Consider the following 15944-nt stretch of genomic DNA (forward strand, 5'->3'; position numbering starts at 1 on the left):
GCAACCTGCATAACATGACCTATCTGAAGGCCTTAAGAGTTAGTAGGCCCTCAATAAAAGTTAATTTACCCTTCCTTTTATCCTCAAAGTAAATTAAATATCAATTAAGAGCCAATTCTACTTAAGCATTTGTTGAGAGTCTACTAACGAAAGCCAAGGGAGGATGTGATAGGGGCAGTTTCTCCAAAATTATACCATGTAACTATTTGGAAATCAACACTTTCATCCTTCCAAATCCATCATCACAAAAATCAGCTGAAGCCTAAGGGACTATTCCCGTAGTTTGAGATTTTATAATTACTGGTATTGTTTCTCAAATAGAGAAGTATATCATCAAATGCACTGAGTGCATAAATGATTTATCATTTATATTATCTGCTGTCTTGTTTTACTTTTCCTTGTGGTAAAAGTTATAAGAACCTCTCTCAAAAAGAAGTGTTCCTTCCTCTCTCCCTTCAGCCACACAACTAACTGCCAAGACATTTTTATTCATATTTCTCTCTAAAATATAGAAGACAAATTGCAGCCTTTTCAGTGCCACAAAGCTGTGTGTATAAGTCATATATTTAGTTAACTGTCACCCACCCAAGTGAATATTATCTATTTCATGGATTACTTAAGTCATTTACTAATGAATGCAAGTTACTTAACATTACCCTTAGTAAACATTAGGAAATTAAATGTTTTAAAAAAAAAATCTTTAGGAATTAGATTATTAATCCACCTCTTCCCTTACTTATTAATAAAACAGAACTACTATACTACTAGAATTTTATTAATCAATGGATAAAATTCAACTTAATACAAATCTTTTATTAAAGTTTTAATACAAAAAAGGACTTCACAAAGCTCACCTGCAGGGTGGAACCAAGACAGGAACCCTAAGAACAGATCTACTTCTAATCCAGAGTATTATAATATATATAAAGAGGTTTCAGGTAAAAATTGGTAACATGAAAGTATGTCAGTATAACTTAACTCATCATTTAGCAATGTAAAATAAAAATTCGTTAAGTTCTTCCTGTTTAGTTTTACTTCCTTGTATAATTGGGAGGTAGTGGAGTTTTTTAAAGCCAACTTCGTTTGTTCTTAAACTAATTAGCTGTCACTGTTCAATTCACAGGCTAAATGTATTCACTTGTTCTTAAAACTTATTTCAAAAATAAAATAAGAGTAGTCACAGTTCTCCAAAATGTTCTGGCCCTCAAATAAAATTTCAAATTCTGCATTAAGGGTTATCTGATCAAGTAAATTAAAGCTAAAGGTAAAACCAGGTTTCTCATTAATGATATCAAAAGCAAAACAGAAAAAAATACTTTCTGTCTGTGTATATGTTAAAATGTTTAAAATTCCTGCAGATACAAAGTTTACAGATAACATGGTTTCTAGATGTAAAACATATAGCAGACAAGTATTGTAAAAGACACTGAACCTCTAAACCCAGTGAATGCCATACCAAAAAAATAAGCAAGAATACATTTTCAAGAAAGTCACTAAATAGAGAGCAATGTCAAAGAAAAATGACAACATCCTCACACCCTTTACACGAAGATAATTTCCACCTTCAAGCCAACTTATCGATGGGGAGGGGGACGAATCAAACTCAAAAGACAATTTAAAGTATTAAAAACTTACCTGAACATATCAACTCCATCCTTTTTCTTTCAATGCTTAGAAACGCATAAAATCAAATTTCAACAAATATGATGCCCACTTCTTTTTAACTTTATTTCCTACTTGTTACCAGAATGAAATTAATAACTAACTTTAATTAATACGTAAAGGATCCAAACCCTTTACATATTTACTCATTTAATCACTATCCCTATTTGACAGAAAAAGAAACTCAAGCACAGTGAGGTTTAAGTAACTTGTCCAAGGTAACACAACTAGGAAGTTAAGGAACCATAATATGAACTCTATACATCCAAGATAATAAATAAACAAACAAACAAAAAGGAATGGGGTGAAAAAGGAGTAAAACTTTTTTTCCAAAACAGCTTGCAAAACAAGACTACTGTGAATGAGCACAAAATGTTTAAACTACAAATATACGTAGATGTGATGAAGATTACACTTTTACCCCTAGATGAGTTACTTTGGTGCTGCAATATTTGATTATAATCAAACATTTTAAACTACATCAAATCGTAGTGGCAGTGTCGACCAAGTAAATAACTTACTGTCACTTTGTTCGGACACTATCTTATATGCTAAATAAATACCCTGTAATTTAAAGAATGAGGGGGGTGCTGATGTAACTGGAGCAATAGCTTAAGGGAAATTATTTTCTCTATTAGCAGTAAATTAGAAAAGAGTGCGTGTGTCGGGGGAAGGGGCTACGGAAAAAAAAAAAAAGATGACAATTACACTGTCTTAACCCCACCTTCCAAAAAAGTAACTAAATCATCGTGGGTCAGCGCCTAAACCAACAGAATTGGCCCAGCGGGATTTTGTGAGGGGATGACAGGAGACCCTAGCAGAGGGGGAGGGGTGGCGATGACAGGAGAGGGAGCCAGCGAAAGATGGCATGTTTCCTACTATCTCCGAAAAAGGGGAGAATACGGGGGGCAAGGGGCGGGCAAAAGAAGGCAGGAAATGTTGCCAGAGATTCCAAATGAGGTGAGAAGGAACAGGGTACGAAACACAAGAAGGCGGGACCCTCGGGCAGAAGGGTTTGTTTAGGGAAGAGGAGGCATGTCAGTACCACAGAGCTTTCCAGCCAGCTGACCCTCCTTTCCAGCCCCTCCACCTCCGACAAACTCTCACTTTCTCAGCAACCCTAAACCCCGCGGGTCATCCCCGTCCCGCTCCCCGCCCCCCACCCCAAGCTGGATAGGTGGAGGAGGGAGCTTCACCCTCACTCTCCTTGTTGGGTTGGTGGAGCAAACACCGGACACAGCCCTGATTCGAGGACGAGAAGGCCAGGACACGCAGGAAGGCCCAGAACCCGGGTGACAAGTCCGAGCGGCCGACGGGCGCCTCACCTGACAGAAGCGTCGGCAGTAATCCCTACTGCTGATCCCGACGACGCCGCCACTGCAGCTGCGGCCGCCAGTGCCGCCTTGGCCGTCGCCCGCAACTCTAAACCCCGCAGGGCCTGGCGGTGACTCCACAATGGCCACGAGCTCTTCTCCGAGGCGTTCGGCCTCTTGGTCGCTCTCTTCCTCCGCCATGAGGCTCTCACCGCCCAGCGCGTACCAGCCCCTGCGCCGCCGCCGCTGTAGCTGCCTCGGCTAACCTCCTCCTCCTCTAGTTCCCTCCCCCTTCCCCCCCCTCCCAGGCCGACAGGGGCCTCTCGTCTGGCTCTACTTCCGGCTCCGCCCACCCACGCCCCCAATTTTTATTGGATAAATCTAGCCGCCAATCATGCACATACCCGCATTTTCACTACCATTGGCCAACTGAGACGTCTGTTTGATAGACCCGCTGTCCATTGGTTAATTCTGCTCGGCGGTTGCTGGGGACCGCCTACGAGCTTTGCCATAGGCAGCGCAGGAGGACGGGGCGCGGCGGGGGACACGGCGGCCGCCGCGGGGCTCGACCGGGCTACGGCTGCGACGGCGGGGGCGGCGGTGGCGACGAGTCCTCCTTCCTCACCCCCTTGCTCCTCCTTTTCTTCCTCCTCCTTTCCTTTCCGGCCCGGTCTCGTCCACTTCCCCTAGCGGCGGCCAGGATCCTACGGTACCGAGAAACTAGGGAGGCCGAGGGTGGGCCCAGCCGTTGGTGCGGGCTTTGGGCCCGGGGCCTTCCGTCCCGAAGCGGGAGCCGGGGGCGGAGCCGGGGCGCCGTTGTCGGCGGGAGGAAGAGGGAGGAGACGGGAAGCCTGACAGCGGCCGCCTTCGTCAGGCGCCTACTGCCTCCTCCCCTGAGACTGCCGCCAACTCGGCTGTCGAGTTGCCGGGCCCACTGCCGGCAGCTGGGACTCGGCCCTGCCCAGCTAGCGGGGCAGGGGCGGTGGGGCGCCGACGTGCTAGTGTCGGCGCGGGAGGAGGGAGTCTAGACTGCGAGAACGTCCGGCGCCCCGCCTTTCCCTCCCCCTCCGGAACCCTGGGCCGGGGCGCGCGAGGTGGTGCAAAGCGGGGCGGACTTCTGAGAAGGGGCTGGATTGAGGAGTATTGGGGTAAACGTCGGTATCGGATAGGTGGTCTGGAGTTTCCTAAAGGCAGCGGTCTTAAAGACACCTGCATGGTGGCTGTTGACGTTCTTGTTCATCTCTTCATCCACCCTTTTTCCCTCGTCGTCCCCCATTTTTTCTTTCCGTTTGTTTTTCGTGTTTTACAGTAAAGGCATGACTTCCCGGCACCACAGGGAAAACAGGGTGCAAGCCCAGAAACTATTTCCCCACCACCACTTGTTGAAAAACTGATTTGAAAGAAAGCGTCTCCGATTTGAACAAACGGAAAGTGCCAGGATTTCATGCGTCTCAGGTTTTGCGCTGGGAACCCCTTACTATTAAGTATCAAGACGAAAAGAACTGGAAACTAATCGGGTAAACATTTAAACTTGAAAACTTCTGATGAGTTTTATTTTGATCTAGTAAGTGATTTGCTGCTGCTTTGTTGACTAGTTCCTGCTCTTAACTTTTTAACTTCCGCGTTTAAAATATCTTTACCTTCTATTGAAAACACTTTTGTTCTTCGGTACTGTAAACTCGAGCATCCTCTACTGGGTAGATATTTGTCTCTGGAGTAACACAAGCAGACTTTTTGAAGTTACAAGATACTGGAATGTATAGGCCTTTGGCATTGTTACAAGTGATTGAGCATTTTTTTATGCTTCAGAGAATAACGAACATTTTTTTTTTTTAAGTTTGAAATCCATATATTTAAAGACAAGTCTTTTCACATAGAAAGATTTAGGCATTACTGGGCACAAATATATGTTTTGCATAACTACTTCAGAGCCATTTATTATAATTGGGACTGATTTGCCATAGGAGTATAAAATACAAACCATTAAAGTGCAAATGTGTAATGGTGAATCACTCCTTATTAAGCAGAAATCATATCTGTCTTATCTGCCATTGAAAACCAATAGCCAAACATGATATTTGGCACATGACAGCCATGCATTAAACAGATTTTTAATGGGGAAAAAAACAGAGTTAAACCTATTAAAACCTAAACGTTATTAATACTTTACAGAATTTCTGTGAAATACTAAGTCCTCTGAGTTTATGTCCATAGATGTCTTAACACATTGGTAATTTGTAGTTCTTTTGAGAGAGATTACATGTTACCCAGCTATGAATTCTCTAGTATGGATTAACGCCATTGTTTCTGATTACACCTATAAAGCACAGTTCTTCAGAGCACACTTAGGAATTTGTCTCTAACATATTTATACAAAACAGAATTCTATCTTGAATTCCATCAAATTAATTTTAATTTCTTATATCTAGGTTAATGTAAGAGCTTAGCCCAAATACATGGCCCCAGGGAACAAATGGTCACCATAAGCAACATTTGTTCAGTATCTCAGTGCCCATAACATCATGATTTTGGCAATGGTCATAAAAGTTTGTTACTGGGATAAAATTAGAATTATTAAGCAGATTCTAAGTTAAATATTTGGAAAAATAGCAAAGATAATCATTTACTTATTCCATCATCAGATTGTGATTGAGCATCTATCAATCTAGGCACTATGTTAAGTTCTTAGTTCTGACTTACTAGTTAATATGTGAAATAACTATTTAACAAATGTAAGTATTAGTCTTTAATGGAAAAAAGGAAAAAAGTGTTAGAAAAAGCACTTTGCATATTTTTATCATCACCTTTTGGAAAACCTAGTAGAGGTAAATATGCATTAAAAAGTGACTTACTTTGAACTCTATATTGGTTTTAACATTTAAAGTCATTGATATTAATTGCATTTGGTCTGTCTTAGTTTTTACCTTTCTTTTCTTTTTTTCTCGGCAATTTTGGAACTTATATTAATCTTCATATAGAATTATGCCAGTATAGTTACCCACCTGTTTGAACAAACTTTTTTACAATTCCCTACTATTGTGTTCCTAAAAGCAGTTGCCCCAGAGCTGTGAAGGAAAAGATGCCCTTTTAAATTTAAATACACATCTAAATTGGATGAAATTAATATAATCAATACCCTAAATATTGACCTGTGATTAGGTTTTCCTAAAAGATAGTGACATCTGAGATAGTTACAGTTCTTTTTTCATAGTTTTATTTGAATTTCATCAAAGTCAAGGAATGGACCTAACTGTTACTAGTAACTTGCTCTGGTTGTGCCTTCCCTTACCTACTTCAGGTAAGTTAAGACTTAATGGACACATGGTCTATTAATTTGAATTAAGTTTTCGGTAATTGTTAATCTTAAAAGTGTTTATACTTTCCTTTTATTGTTAATTGCTTCCCTAATGAACTGTTGTTCTACACTTACCTTTGTTTCCCTTGTCTTAAAAGAACCTTATTCAGTCAGAATGGAAAGATTTGTAGTGACAGCACCACCAGCTCGAAACCGTTCTAAGACTGCTTTGTATGTGACCCCCCTGGATCGAGTCACTGAGTTTGGAGGTGAGCTACACGAAGATGGAGGAAAACTCTTCTGCACTTCTTGCAATGTGGTTCTGAATCATGTTCGCAAGTCTGCCATTAGTGACCATCTCAAGTCAAAGACTCATACCAAGAGGAAGGCAGAATTCGAAGAGCAGAATGTGAGAAAGAAGCAGAGGCCCCTAACTGCATCCCTTCAGTGCAACAGTACTGCGCAAACAGAGAAAGTCAGTGTTATCCAGGACTTTGTGAAAATGTGCCTGGAAGCCAACATCCCACTTGAGAAGGCTGATCACCCAGCAGTCCGTGCTTTCCTGTCTCGCCATGTGAAGAATGGAGGCTCCATACCTAAGTCAGACCAGCTGAGGAGAGCATATCTGCCTGATGGATATGAGAATGAGAATCAACTCCTCAACTCACAAGATTGTTGACAAGGAGGTTACTATCATTGTGATCAAGATAATAATGTGGAGTATTAAAGTTATGTGTTGATTGTGTGGTTCATTTTTATATTTATTTCATTTAAAATCATGTGATGCAGAATAGTTTTGCAATGTGTATATAGTTGCAGGCAAAAAAAATGTAAAACTTACTGTTAATTTTAGTCACCAATGGTGTAAAGCAAAACTTAGGGTTTAGAGTGTGCTAGGATACCTTAAATCTGATGGTTATCTTTAAAATTTATGGTTTTTCTCCTGAAATGTTTGTGCATGGAAGAACTGCCCTGCTTTTTTACCCTATTGCCATGTATGATTATTCCTTGTGAGATTACTTAATTACTTGGATTGAAGACTAGCCTAGGAAATTGAAGCTGCTGCCAGGCAATACCACTCACAGTAACTTAAAGGAATTATTTCTGATTAGAGGATTCTCTTCAAAAAGGAAGGGATTGTGAGAAACTGTTCTTGTATCTTCAGATCTCTAGCAGAAAGTGACTGTGTTTATTTCAAACCGCTTTACTTGTATATGATATAGTTACCTTAACTATCCTTCAGTTCCTCACTGTCTTTTTTCCCCTTTTTAAAGGCTTATTGTTGTATTTAGTAGCAGCTTCCAGTGACCAAAAGACTAAAATCTCTTTTAATGTCAGTGCCAAACGCCAAAGGGAATTTTGCAGTGACATGATTTTAGTCTCTTACTATAAACAAATTTTTGAACCATAGCTTTCATTTCAAGCATCATCTTGAATTTGTAAGTTGTTGGGGTTTTTTTGTTGTTGTTTCTTAAGGTCTTAATGTTAAAAGATTTCAGGATTGGCATTTTAATTTAAACAGGTAGACATTTTATGATTGAGTTTTCTGTTTTTACAGAATATAAGTAATTTTTGGCCGATAGATAAGGAAATTACTTTCTATACATTAATTTTTCCATATGATTTTATAAGAGTTTATTTAGAATAGACTAGAAGTTTACTTTCACTTTTATGTGCTTTGTCTCTGGTGGTACAAGGTTTTTAAATGGATGGTAAACAATTGTCTAAAAAATACTGGCAAGATTTTTGTTGTAGAGATCTGGCAGTATCCTGCATAACTGTTTGGATGAGGAAATAATCACTTCTGTTAAGGGTCAACCATGTTCAGGAAATGATCTCTATCTGAACCTCACTATCCTTTAAGGTTACCAAAGTAGCTTAAACCAGTTATGTCCTCTTGTTGGAAACCCATGTTATATTTTTTAAAAACTAAACAGCTGAAAACTTGGGAGTAGAGCTTTAAAAAAAAAAAAAAAATCTCAAATTCTTTGAAAATATTCAAGTTAAAATACTTATAAAATATATTTCTATTACAAAGTACTGACAGATGATGCCCTGTGTGACAGCAGGAGTTATCTTTGAGGTCATTTTACCACAAATCTTCATTTAAAAAAAAACAGCCAAAGTGAATATGAACAAGGTTAGATTTTATATTTTTCAGAAACAGCTTTCCATGTCTAAGTTTCTTTCATAGACTTAAGCTCCTAGTTCAGATTGTCAAAGTGCCCATCTGATTTTAGATTTTATGTGGATATTTTGTTTGTGTTTTAAAATAAGCCTGTGACACCACCACCCCACTTCCCCCCAAAAAAAATCAGTTGTCAGAATTTGAACTACCAGTTTTTCTCATGTTCAGTTATGTTAAGTAGCACAATAAATGCCTAGAGTAGTGTTCTCATTGAAGCACATGAGACCAGCAGCCAAACAACCAAAATGTACTTTGCTTTTCCTTCCTCTAAAGAATTTGCAGGTAACCATGTTTAATTTCAGTTATCTATGTAGAAGGTCTAAGAAGCTGGGAAAATAAGTGAGTCTTATAACACTATTTTCGGAATGCAAAAATAAGGTTAGATAACACAACCATTCTAATTTTTCAAAATTCCTTGTGATTCAGACCACTCCCTGTTGTTCGGATATTTTGCGCCTGACAGCAAACGCGTAGTGGCAGAACAGCTTTGAGTAGTAAAAAGCAGTAAACTGGATAATGTTCCACTGGAAAAACACCAATAATTCACATTTGCGTTTCTAGTAGTTATTACTGATTTAATGATTATTTATGTCCCATGTAAATGTATTTCTCCAGGCTCCTAACTATTCCCACATACAATATATCTAGGGGCACAATCCATCCTCCTGTTAGGATTATATCATGTCCTTAGAAACGTTTTCCATCCTGTTGTGGAGGTTTAATGTTTCTTTACTGATTATAAAACTTTTTGTTCCCTGAAACTGGTTAACTTTGTCTCATAGTTAAATAGATAAAGCAGAATAATTGTTTCAGACTGCTCAACCGTACAAATCCGTGAAACTAGTTGGCATATGTTAGATAACAAATGAGAAATGTCTGAGAGGCATATACTGCTGTCGAGGTGTAGTGGACGTGTGTACAAAGCTTTCAATCTTAACTATATAGTGTTAGTGTGATGCTATACTATTGGGAAAATAGCATTTTTTTCTATTTTATAAGTTGTATGCATAAACAAGATTTGTAATGTTTCATTTATAAACTGCCTTCTTCAACAATCCTTCCCTGTTAATAGTGTTTTTTCAAAGTATGGTAGTATGTTTTCCAGAATTTCACTATATGCTTACAGTAAATAGTTTCTAGCTTGTTGAAATGTTAAATTTCTCGTTAGTTTCTTTTGATTCTATGGGGCATATAGCAAGCCTGAAGGGCATTATAATCATTACAGGGTGAAAATTTAGAAAGATTGTGTATGAGAGCCTAAAAAATTTTATTCATTGTCATCTTTGGGTAAGACTTTCCTTTTTCAAACAAATGCTACTTCCAGTTAATGCATTTGGCCCTACTGAATTTTCAGGGACCATAAAACTTTAAAGGAAAAGTTCTGCATCTTAGAATTGTAACCAATTAAGTAGTATAAGTTTGGGATTGTTCTGAAGTAGTCATTGCTTAAAAATTATTGTAAGTTAACAGTTGGCAAGATCTCTAAGCAGAAAATTCCATGTTAAAAACTTGCCTGAAAGAATTTGTGTATGAATGTTAATGGAAAATACATTTAAACAAAATAAAATTTAAGGTGACCCAAAACAAAAGCCACAAACAATTCATCATTTGGTGCTTAGTCTTTGTAAGGGCTCTCCGTGGTTTGACTTGCCCCAACTGCCTTTAAATGAGTACAGATCACCTTCATTAAATAGATTTGTTCTTTGATTTCACTGAAAATCTTAGTCTAAAATAAATTGTTTTAGCTTCTGGTCAACACCGATGAAAATGTGAATAGTGAGGTGGCTATCCTAAACCTTGGTTTATCTTAATCCATACTATCATACAGCCTTCTGAGGTAAATGCAATTCTTAACTAGTGGTATTCCACTTGTATCCCGAATAGTGTATTCATTAAAATTTTTACTATGTTCATTTTTGTATTCCCATGCTTTTTCTTTTTTTGCCCACGCATGTATTCTTAGTATAAATGTCTTGCTTTTAAAATTGTGTCTCTGACTTTTAGAAATAAATTTCAAAAAATTTGTTTCAGAAGTTTTGAAAGCACATTTTGTTTTGTGAGTAAATAACATTTCATAATTCCAGAAGATCAACGGAATTTTACTAATTGAGTTTTATTTTTCTACTAGTTATATCTCTGGGATTATTGGTCCTTATTCCCAATATAAAAACAAGTATTCTGTCATGTCAGATTCACATGATAGCTACAGATAACCCCTTACCCAAAAAATTATATAGGTAATGTTTAAGCTTTATCAGTGCTTTTAATTAGAAACATTTTGATTTTTTACTTTTAGAAATACCAATTATCAAAGATGGGCCTAATTTGCATCTCAAGTTTTACTGGGTTTGAGATTTGCTGTGTTATTTGCCGCTGGAGGCAAAAAAAAATGCATAGATGTTGTTATAATGTGGGGGATGGTGCACATTGTTTTTTCTAAGCAACTCCTTAAGCATTCCTCATGAGACTAGTTACCAGCCAAATAGTTATTACTGGTTTCATCTTGATTCTCGAAGTATTATTGTGTACAAGAACAGCAATAAAAATTGAACATTTGCAGATTAAGTGGTCTGCATATCCTTTGAGAATCTGGTAGTCCGTAATTCACAAAATAATTTCCAGATTAAAATCTTTTAAGTAACAGGATTGATCGATTTAAATCCCTGTAAAATAAGAACCTGCCACACATTTTAATTCAATGCTCATGGTAAATGAAGAGCTTCATTGAGTAGTGACTATCAAAATAGTCACTAGTGTACCTAATCACACAGTAATGGTTATCATAATCTAAACTCCCGGCCAGCTATATATATTAAATGATAGACTCGCCAAACTTTAAGCATAAAAGGAATCTGTGTAATGGGAAACGTTTTTATATACCGTTTTCCTCTTTGATTTTTTTCTTACTATGGTCATGTAGTACCTATTCAATAGTAGTAATAATTTGATGCATTATTTTTAATCTAGCAAATTCCACTTTTATTAATATAGTCTACAGAACAAAAGAGCCGAATATGTGAAGATGTATGTAAAAGGAAGTTCATTTTAATACCATAATAGTAAATACTATAGGGGAATGGTCCAAAAAGTCTGACACATCCATGTTATGGAACTGTCAAGTGAACTGATAATACAGATCAGAAGAGATGTCTACGATATTGATAAGTTTTTAAGAATTAACTGTATTTTCTCACCTTTGAGGAAAAAGAACAATGCTACATAAGTGCACTATGTTTATATGAGTTAATCAACACACACTGTATGTTAAGATTACAGGCAAGTAGTGACATTGGGGCAGGGGAGAATATTCGTCTTTTCCTTAATTGTACCCCTGTATATTGACTTATTTATAACAAGCACATGTTATCTTTGTCACACACATAAATGTGAAGTAGACTTTTACTGAAAACTACACAATAATTATATCCAAACTGTAAAGAATAGCAATATCATAATTCATCTACCTTGTTAATGAGAATATTAAATAGTGTTAATTGCTGAACAAATATTTAAAAACACATCTTAGTTCTTTAAAATTTACTTTCATAAAATTTAGTTGCACATTGTTACCTCTTTTTCCCAAGTTATTCATTACTAAATATGTAATGGGGAGTCAGTTTCAAAGCTATGACTTGACTATCCCTGTACTTTTTTTCTGTAAACTGCCTAAACTTTCTAGTTTTTCACAGTAATTGTATATATTACTCCACCGTACTTCAATAACGCCTATAAAAAGCACAAGTTTAATCACTGTTACCATAAAATCTGGTAGACATGTTTCAAAATCTGTCAGTTAATGGGAATAAAACGAATGTCAAAATATTAGGTAGTTCTTTATAACTTACAGCACCTTAATTTCTTATTTCAGAAAACCAGCGTTAGATCAGGATTGGAACTCCATATCTGGTAATTATATGTTATCTAACTTTATTCCTCCCCGTGAAAGTTGCTATTTTGGAACTCACCGTCTTTTGAATACTCTTTCTCCTGGGGGATGGCCTAGCATCTCCTTACTTACTGACACAACAATAATGCCTTTACTACTCAGTATAGTAGTAACAGAACAACCAAGGTGCAATCTTTTTCCGTACTAATAGCCGTATGTTCTTAAGCTTTCTTTCCTGTCTGATTTCCTTCTTTCTCCCTGAACGCTTCTTCAGCTCTCCCCTTTCTAGATTTTAATGCTGCACATTTGGCTAACAAAATATTATCAACTTACTGAGAGATCAGAAGAGTTTCAAGTAGCAAGTTCATGTCTAGAACCCATTGTAGTCATTAATCCACATTTTTAGGTATACCCATAAAATGGTGCGGGTTTTTGTAATTCAAACTGCGAATACTGCCAAAAAAGCTGTATCTAGTATCTTCACCAAGTTATACATGCACATGACTCCAGATTCTACATTTCTATAGAAATAGGTTTTACAATAAAATTCTCTGCCATCGCAATTAACTGCAATTAACCTTAAACTCACTAAGCTGTCTTTTATTGTGTCTGTCACATTGATTTTTGTTAATCGGTATTGACAATGACGCCAATACTATAAACATCTGATTGACTTAATTGTTTTCTTAACTCTGTGTGGAATATTAATCAATAGACTACATTTAGGAAAGAAAGAACATTTACAGCTATGTTTTCAAATTATATTTAGCATATTTTGGTATCATTTTATCTGCTTTATTCTTTTTAAATTTATTTTTGTCAAAATAATACATGCACATAGTTTTAAAGATCAGATAATGCTAAATGATTTATAATCGGTAATCCCTGCTTCACCCTCTCACCCTTCCCTATTCTTCACCTCCCCCCATCACCTTACTTTAAACCCTTTGTTTCTTCTTGTACTTTCATATTTTTGAATGATATGCTTATACTAAAATTTTGACTTATCAATTTAATATATGATGCTTAAAAATAAAGATACTGTTGTTTTCCACTAGCCATCCCGTACTTTTTCTCACCATAGGATTTTTATGTAGTTAAAATCAATAGAAAAATGTTTCCATTTTTATGGCCACATAAATGATGTTTTCCACCACTGAACCAAATATTGTACTGTGATTATCTCCTCATATTTTTTTTATTTTAATTAAAGTTTTATCCTTTATCATTTTATCAAGTTTTATTAGCTTGCTTTCTCTTTTTCCTAAGTGTAACAAGAGATATGGCAAATACCTATATACCTATATATGGCAGATATCTTTCAAACACTTAAGTATGTCAAACTATCCATATCATTTACTTTCCCAGAGACCTTCGTTCTCAGCGTTCTTTCATCCTACTTAAATTTGAACCTGTTTTTCTGTAGGTCCAAAATAGTGGTCATCCTGGGATGTCTCTTTGCTTTGCTGCTTTTCTGGTTAGATCCTTCCTTTCCTGTGTTCCACAACCTGTACTTTGCTTAATCCATTGTTTGGCTTAAGCATATCCTCCAAAAGCTTCCTAAGAAAAAAATACATGGAAGGTTTATTTCTTAATATTTTGCTTGACTAAAATAACTTCATCATTCCTTCACAATTAATTGAAACTTTGGCTAAAAAGGTTGAAAATAATTTTCTTTGAAAAAATTAAGGCATTGCTCCCTTGTCTTTCAATGTCTAGTGTTGTATTAAGAAATCTAGAGCTTTTCTCAATCTTGTTCCCTAATTTATATGGTCGTTTTTATATTATTTTTGTATTATATTTATAATATAGATATATACTGCCAGAAAAGCAGCAAAGCAAGGAGACATCCCAGATGACCGCTGTATTGGACCTGGAGGAAAACAGATTCAGAGTGGAGCAAGAAGAAAAAGGGCTGGGAAGGAAGGTCTCCAGGGAAAGAAATGGAATATATATTATTTTGTATTATATTTATATTATTTCTTTGACAGTATACTCTCCTCCATTTGTTCTATCTTACTTTTAAGACCTCTTTCTTATCTTCCGAACATTTCTTTTTCATAGCATCCCATTTTAGGTTTATAATTGCAGTATTTTCTTTTATCTCTCTGTGACTATTAATTGTAATTTTTTAAAACCTTCCTTGTGCTTTGCATTGTCTCTGTTGCCTTTAGGCCCCTCTGCATCTGACTGCTTCTTTCAGTCTGTCTCTTCCCTATTGGGAACATTATTTAAGTTATTAGTGATTCTTGGATGCTCTTTCATATTTCAGAACTAAATTGTTGATTGGAATCCTGTGTGCATGGGTGGGACTTGGCAAGAGGTAGTATAATCAGAAGCAAAACACAATCTTTGAAGAACTCCAAATGTCAGTTTTTGAAAATCTTTTATCTAAGCGCTTTCAGTTTCTTCAAACTCACAGGGAGAGGGGTGACAAGGATGTTTATAACATGCCCAATTACTGGAATTCCGAGAACAGAATGAATACTGGAGCTATGATGAGTTGAATTGTGTCTCTCCCCACCTCCTCCCCCCACCATTCATTCATATATTGCAGTCCTAACCCCAGTAACTCAGAATGTGACCTTATTTGGAAATAGAGTCATTTGCAGATGTAACTAATTAAGATAAAGCCATACTGGAATAGGATGGGCCCCTAATCCAATATGACTGGCTCCTTGTGAAAAGGGGAAATTTGGATACGCGCGCGCGCGCGCACACACACACACACACACACACACACACACACAGATAATGCCATGTGAAGATAAAGGCAGAGATTGAGGTGATGCAGCAGAAACCAAGGAATGTCAAAGATTGCTAGCAAACCGTCAGAGGCTAAAAGATATGAAACAGATTCTCCTCACAGTCCTCAGAAGGAGTCAATCCTGCCTAAACCATGATCTTGGACTTTTAGCCTGCGGGACTGAGACAACGCGTTTGTATTGCTTAAGCCACTGAGTTTATGGCTTCTGGTAGTTTGTTACAGCCCTGTGATGAAACTAATACAAGAGCTTACGGTTCAAAAATGTAATAATTATTTTAATCCCATGTTGTTAGCCTCTTGCTTCATTATAATCCTCTACTCAACTGGCTTTCCTGAATCTGGAGCTTCTCTGGTTCAAATTATCCAGAGAATAAACTTCTTGTCCCTTGGTTGGTGAGTGGTGTGGATATGTGAGTGAGGAAATGGTTATCTACTTGTGTGGTCTAGGGAAGTGAGCCCGCTGGGAGCCTCCCGGCTGCCTGTGAGTGCTGAGCCCCTGAGGGTTTCTGCAGGGTGAATTGACACATTCTGTATTTCCTCCACTCCAGTCAGTCACTTATTATCACCCAACTATATCTTTTGAAAGTTGAGAAAATTTCTCATACATATGAGAAACTTTCTCATACATTATGTCATTTTCCATTTCATTTGTCCTTGTGTTTTATACACACACACACAGAGAGACACACACACACACAAACACGTGTTTAAGTCATGTATTTTTATTTTAGTAAAGTTTTACGAGAGAAAGGAGATAAAAACATGTTAATTCACCATTTTTAACCAGAAGTCCTTTGCTTCTGGTCTCAATATGTTACATTTGAACATCAAAG

At 37.2% G+C, this 15944-nt stretch overlaps 2 protein-coding genes across 5 annotated transcripts in view; one reads left to right on the forward strand and one right to left on the reverse strand.

Annotated features, from left to right (window-relative positions):
* The window catches only part of ZNF654 (zinc finger protein 654), an 88175-nt gene extending 84656 nt beyond the window's left edge, over nt 1-3519 (reverse strand). The window contains exon 1 of one of the 3 annotated variants that reach the window (XM_019745428.3): nt 2988-3276. In XM_019745428.3, the coding sequence (XP_019600987.1) occupies nt 2988-3176 (189 nt within the window). In that variant the 5' untranslated portion in view covers nt 3177-3276. Of the gene's footprint in view, nt 1-2987; nt 3277-3379 lie in introns of those variants that run through there. The other 2 variants (XM_074333262.2, XM_074333266.2) reach the window with 2 other exon arrangements.
* On the forward strand, nt 3492-10491 carry CGGBP1 (CGG triplet repeat binding protein 1). Of its 2 annotated transcripts, none has more exons than XM_019745434.3 (3): nt 3492-3684; nt 4285-4492; nt 6429-10491. In XM_019745434.3, exon 3 carries the CDS (start codon nt 6446-6448, stop codon nt 6947-6949), a length of 504 nt encoding a protein of 167 aa, XP_019600993.1. In that variant the 5' UTR covers nt 3492-3684; nt 4285-4492; nt 6429-6445; the 3' UTR covers nt 6950-10491. The 2 variants fall into 2 exon arrangements, with proteins under 2 accessions (XP_019600993.1, XP_019600994.1); XM_019745435.2 differs by having other exon boundaries at nt 3500-3684; nt 4285-4539; nt 6429-7020.
* The last annotated feature ends 5453 nt before the right edge of the window (nt 10492-15944 follow it).

This window comes from Rhinolophus sinicus, chromosome 17 (assembly GCF_057876585.1).
Source record: "Rhinolophus sinicus isolate RSI-liver-muscle chromosome 17, RSI-T2T, whole genome shotgun sequence".
In the NCBI taxonomy this organism is placed as follows: Eukaryota; Metazoa; Chordata; class Mammalia; order Chiroptera; family Rhinolophidae; genus Rhinolophus; species Rhinolophus sinicus.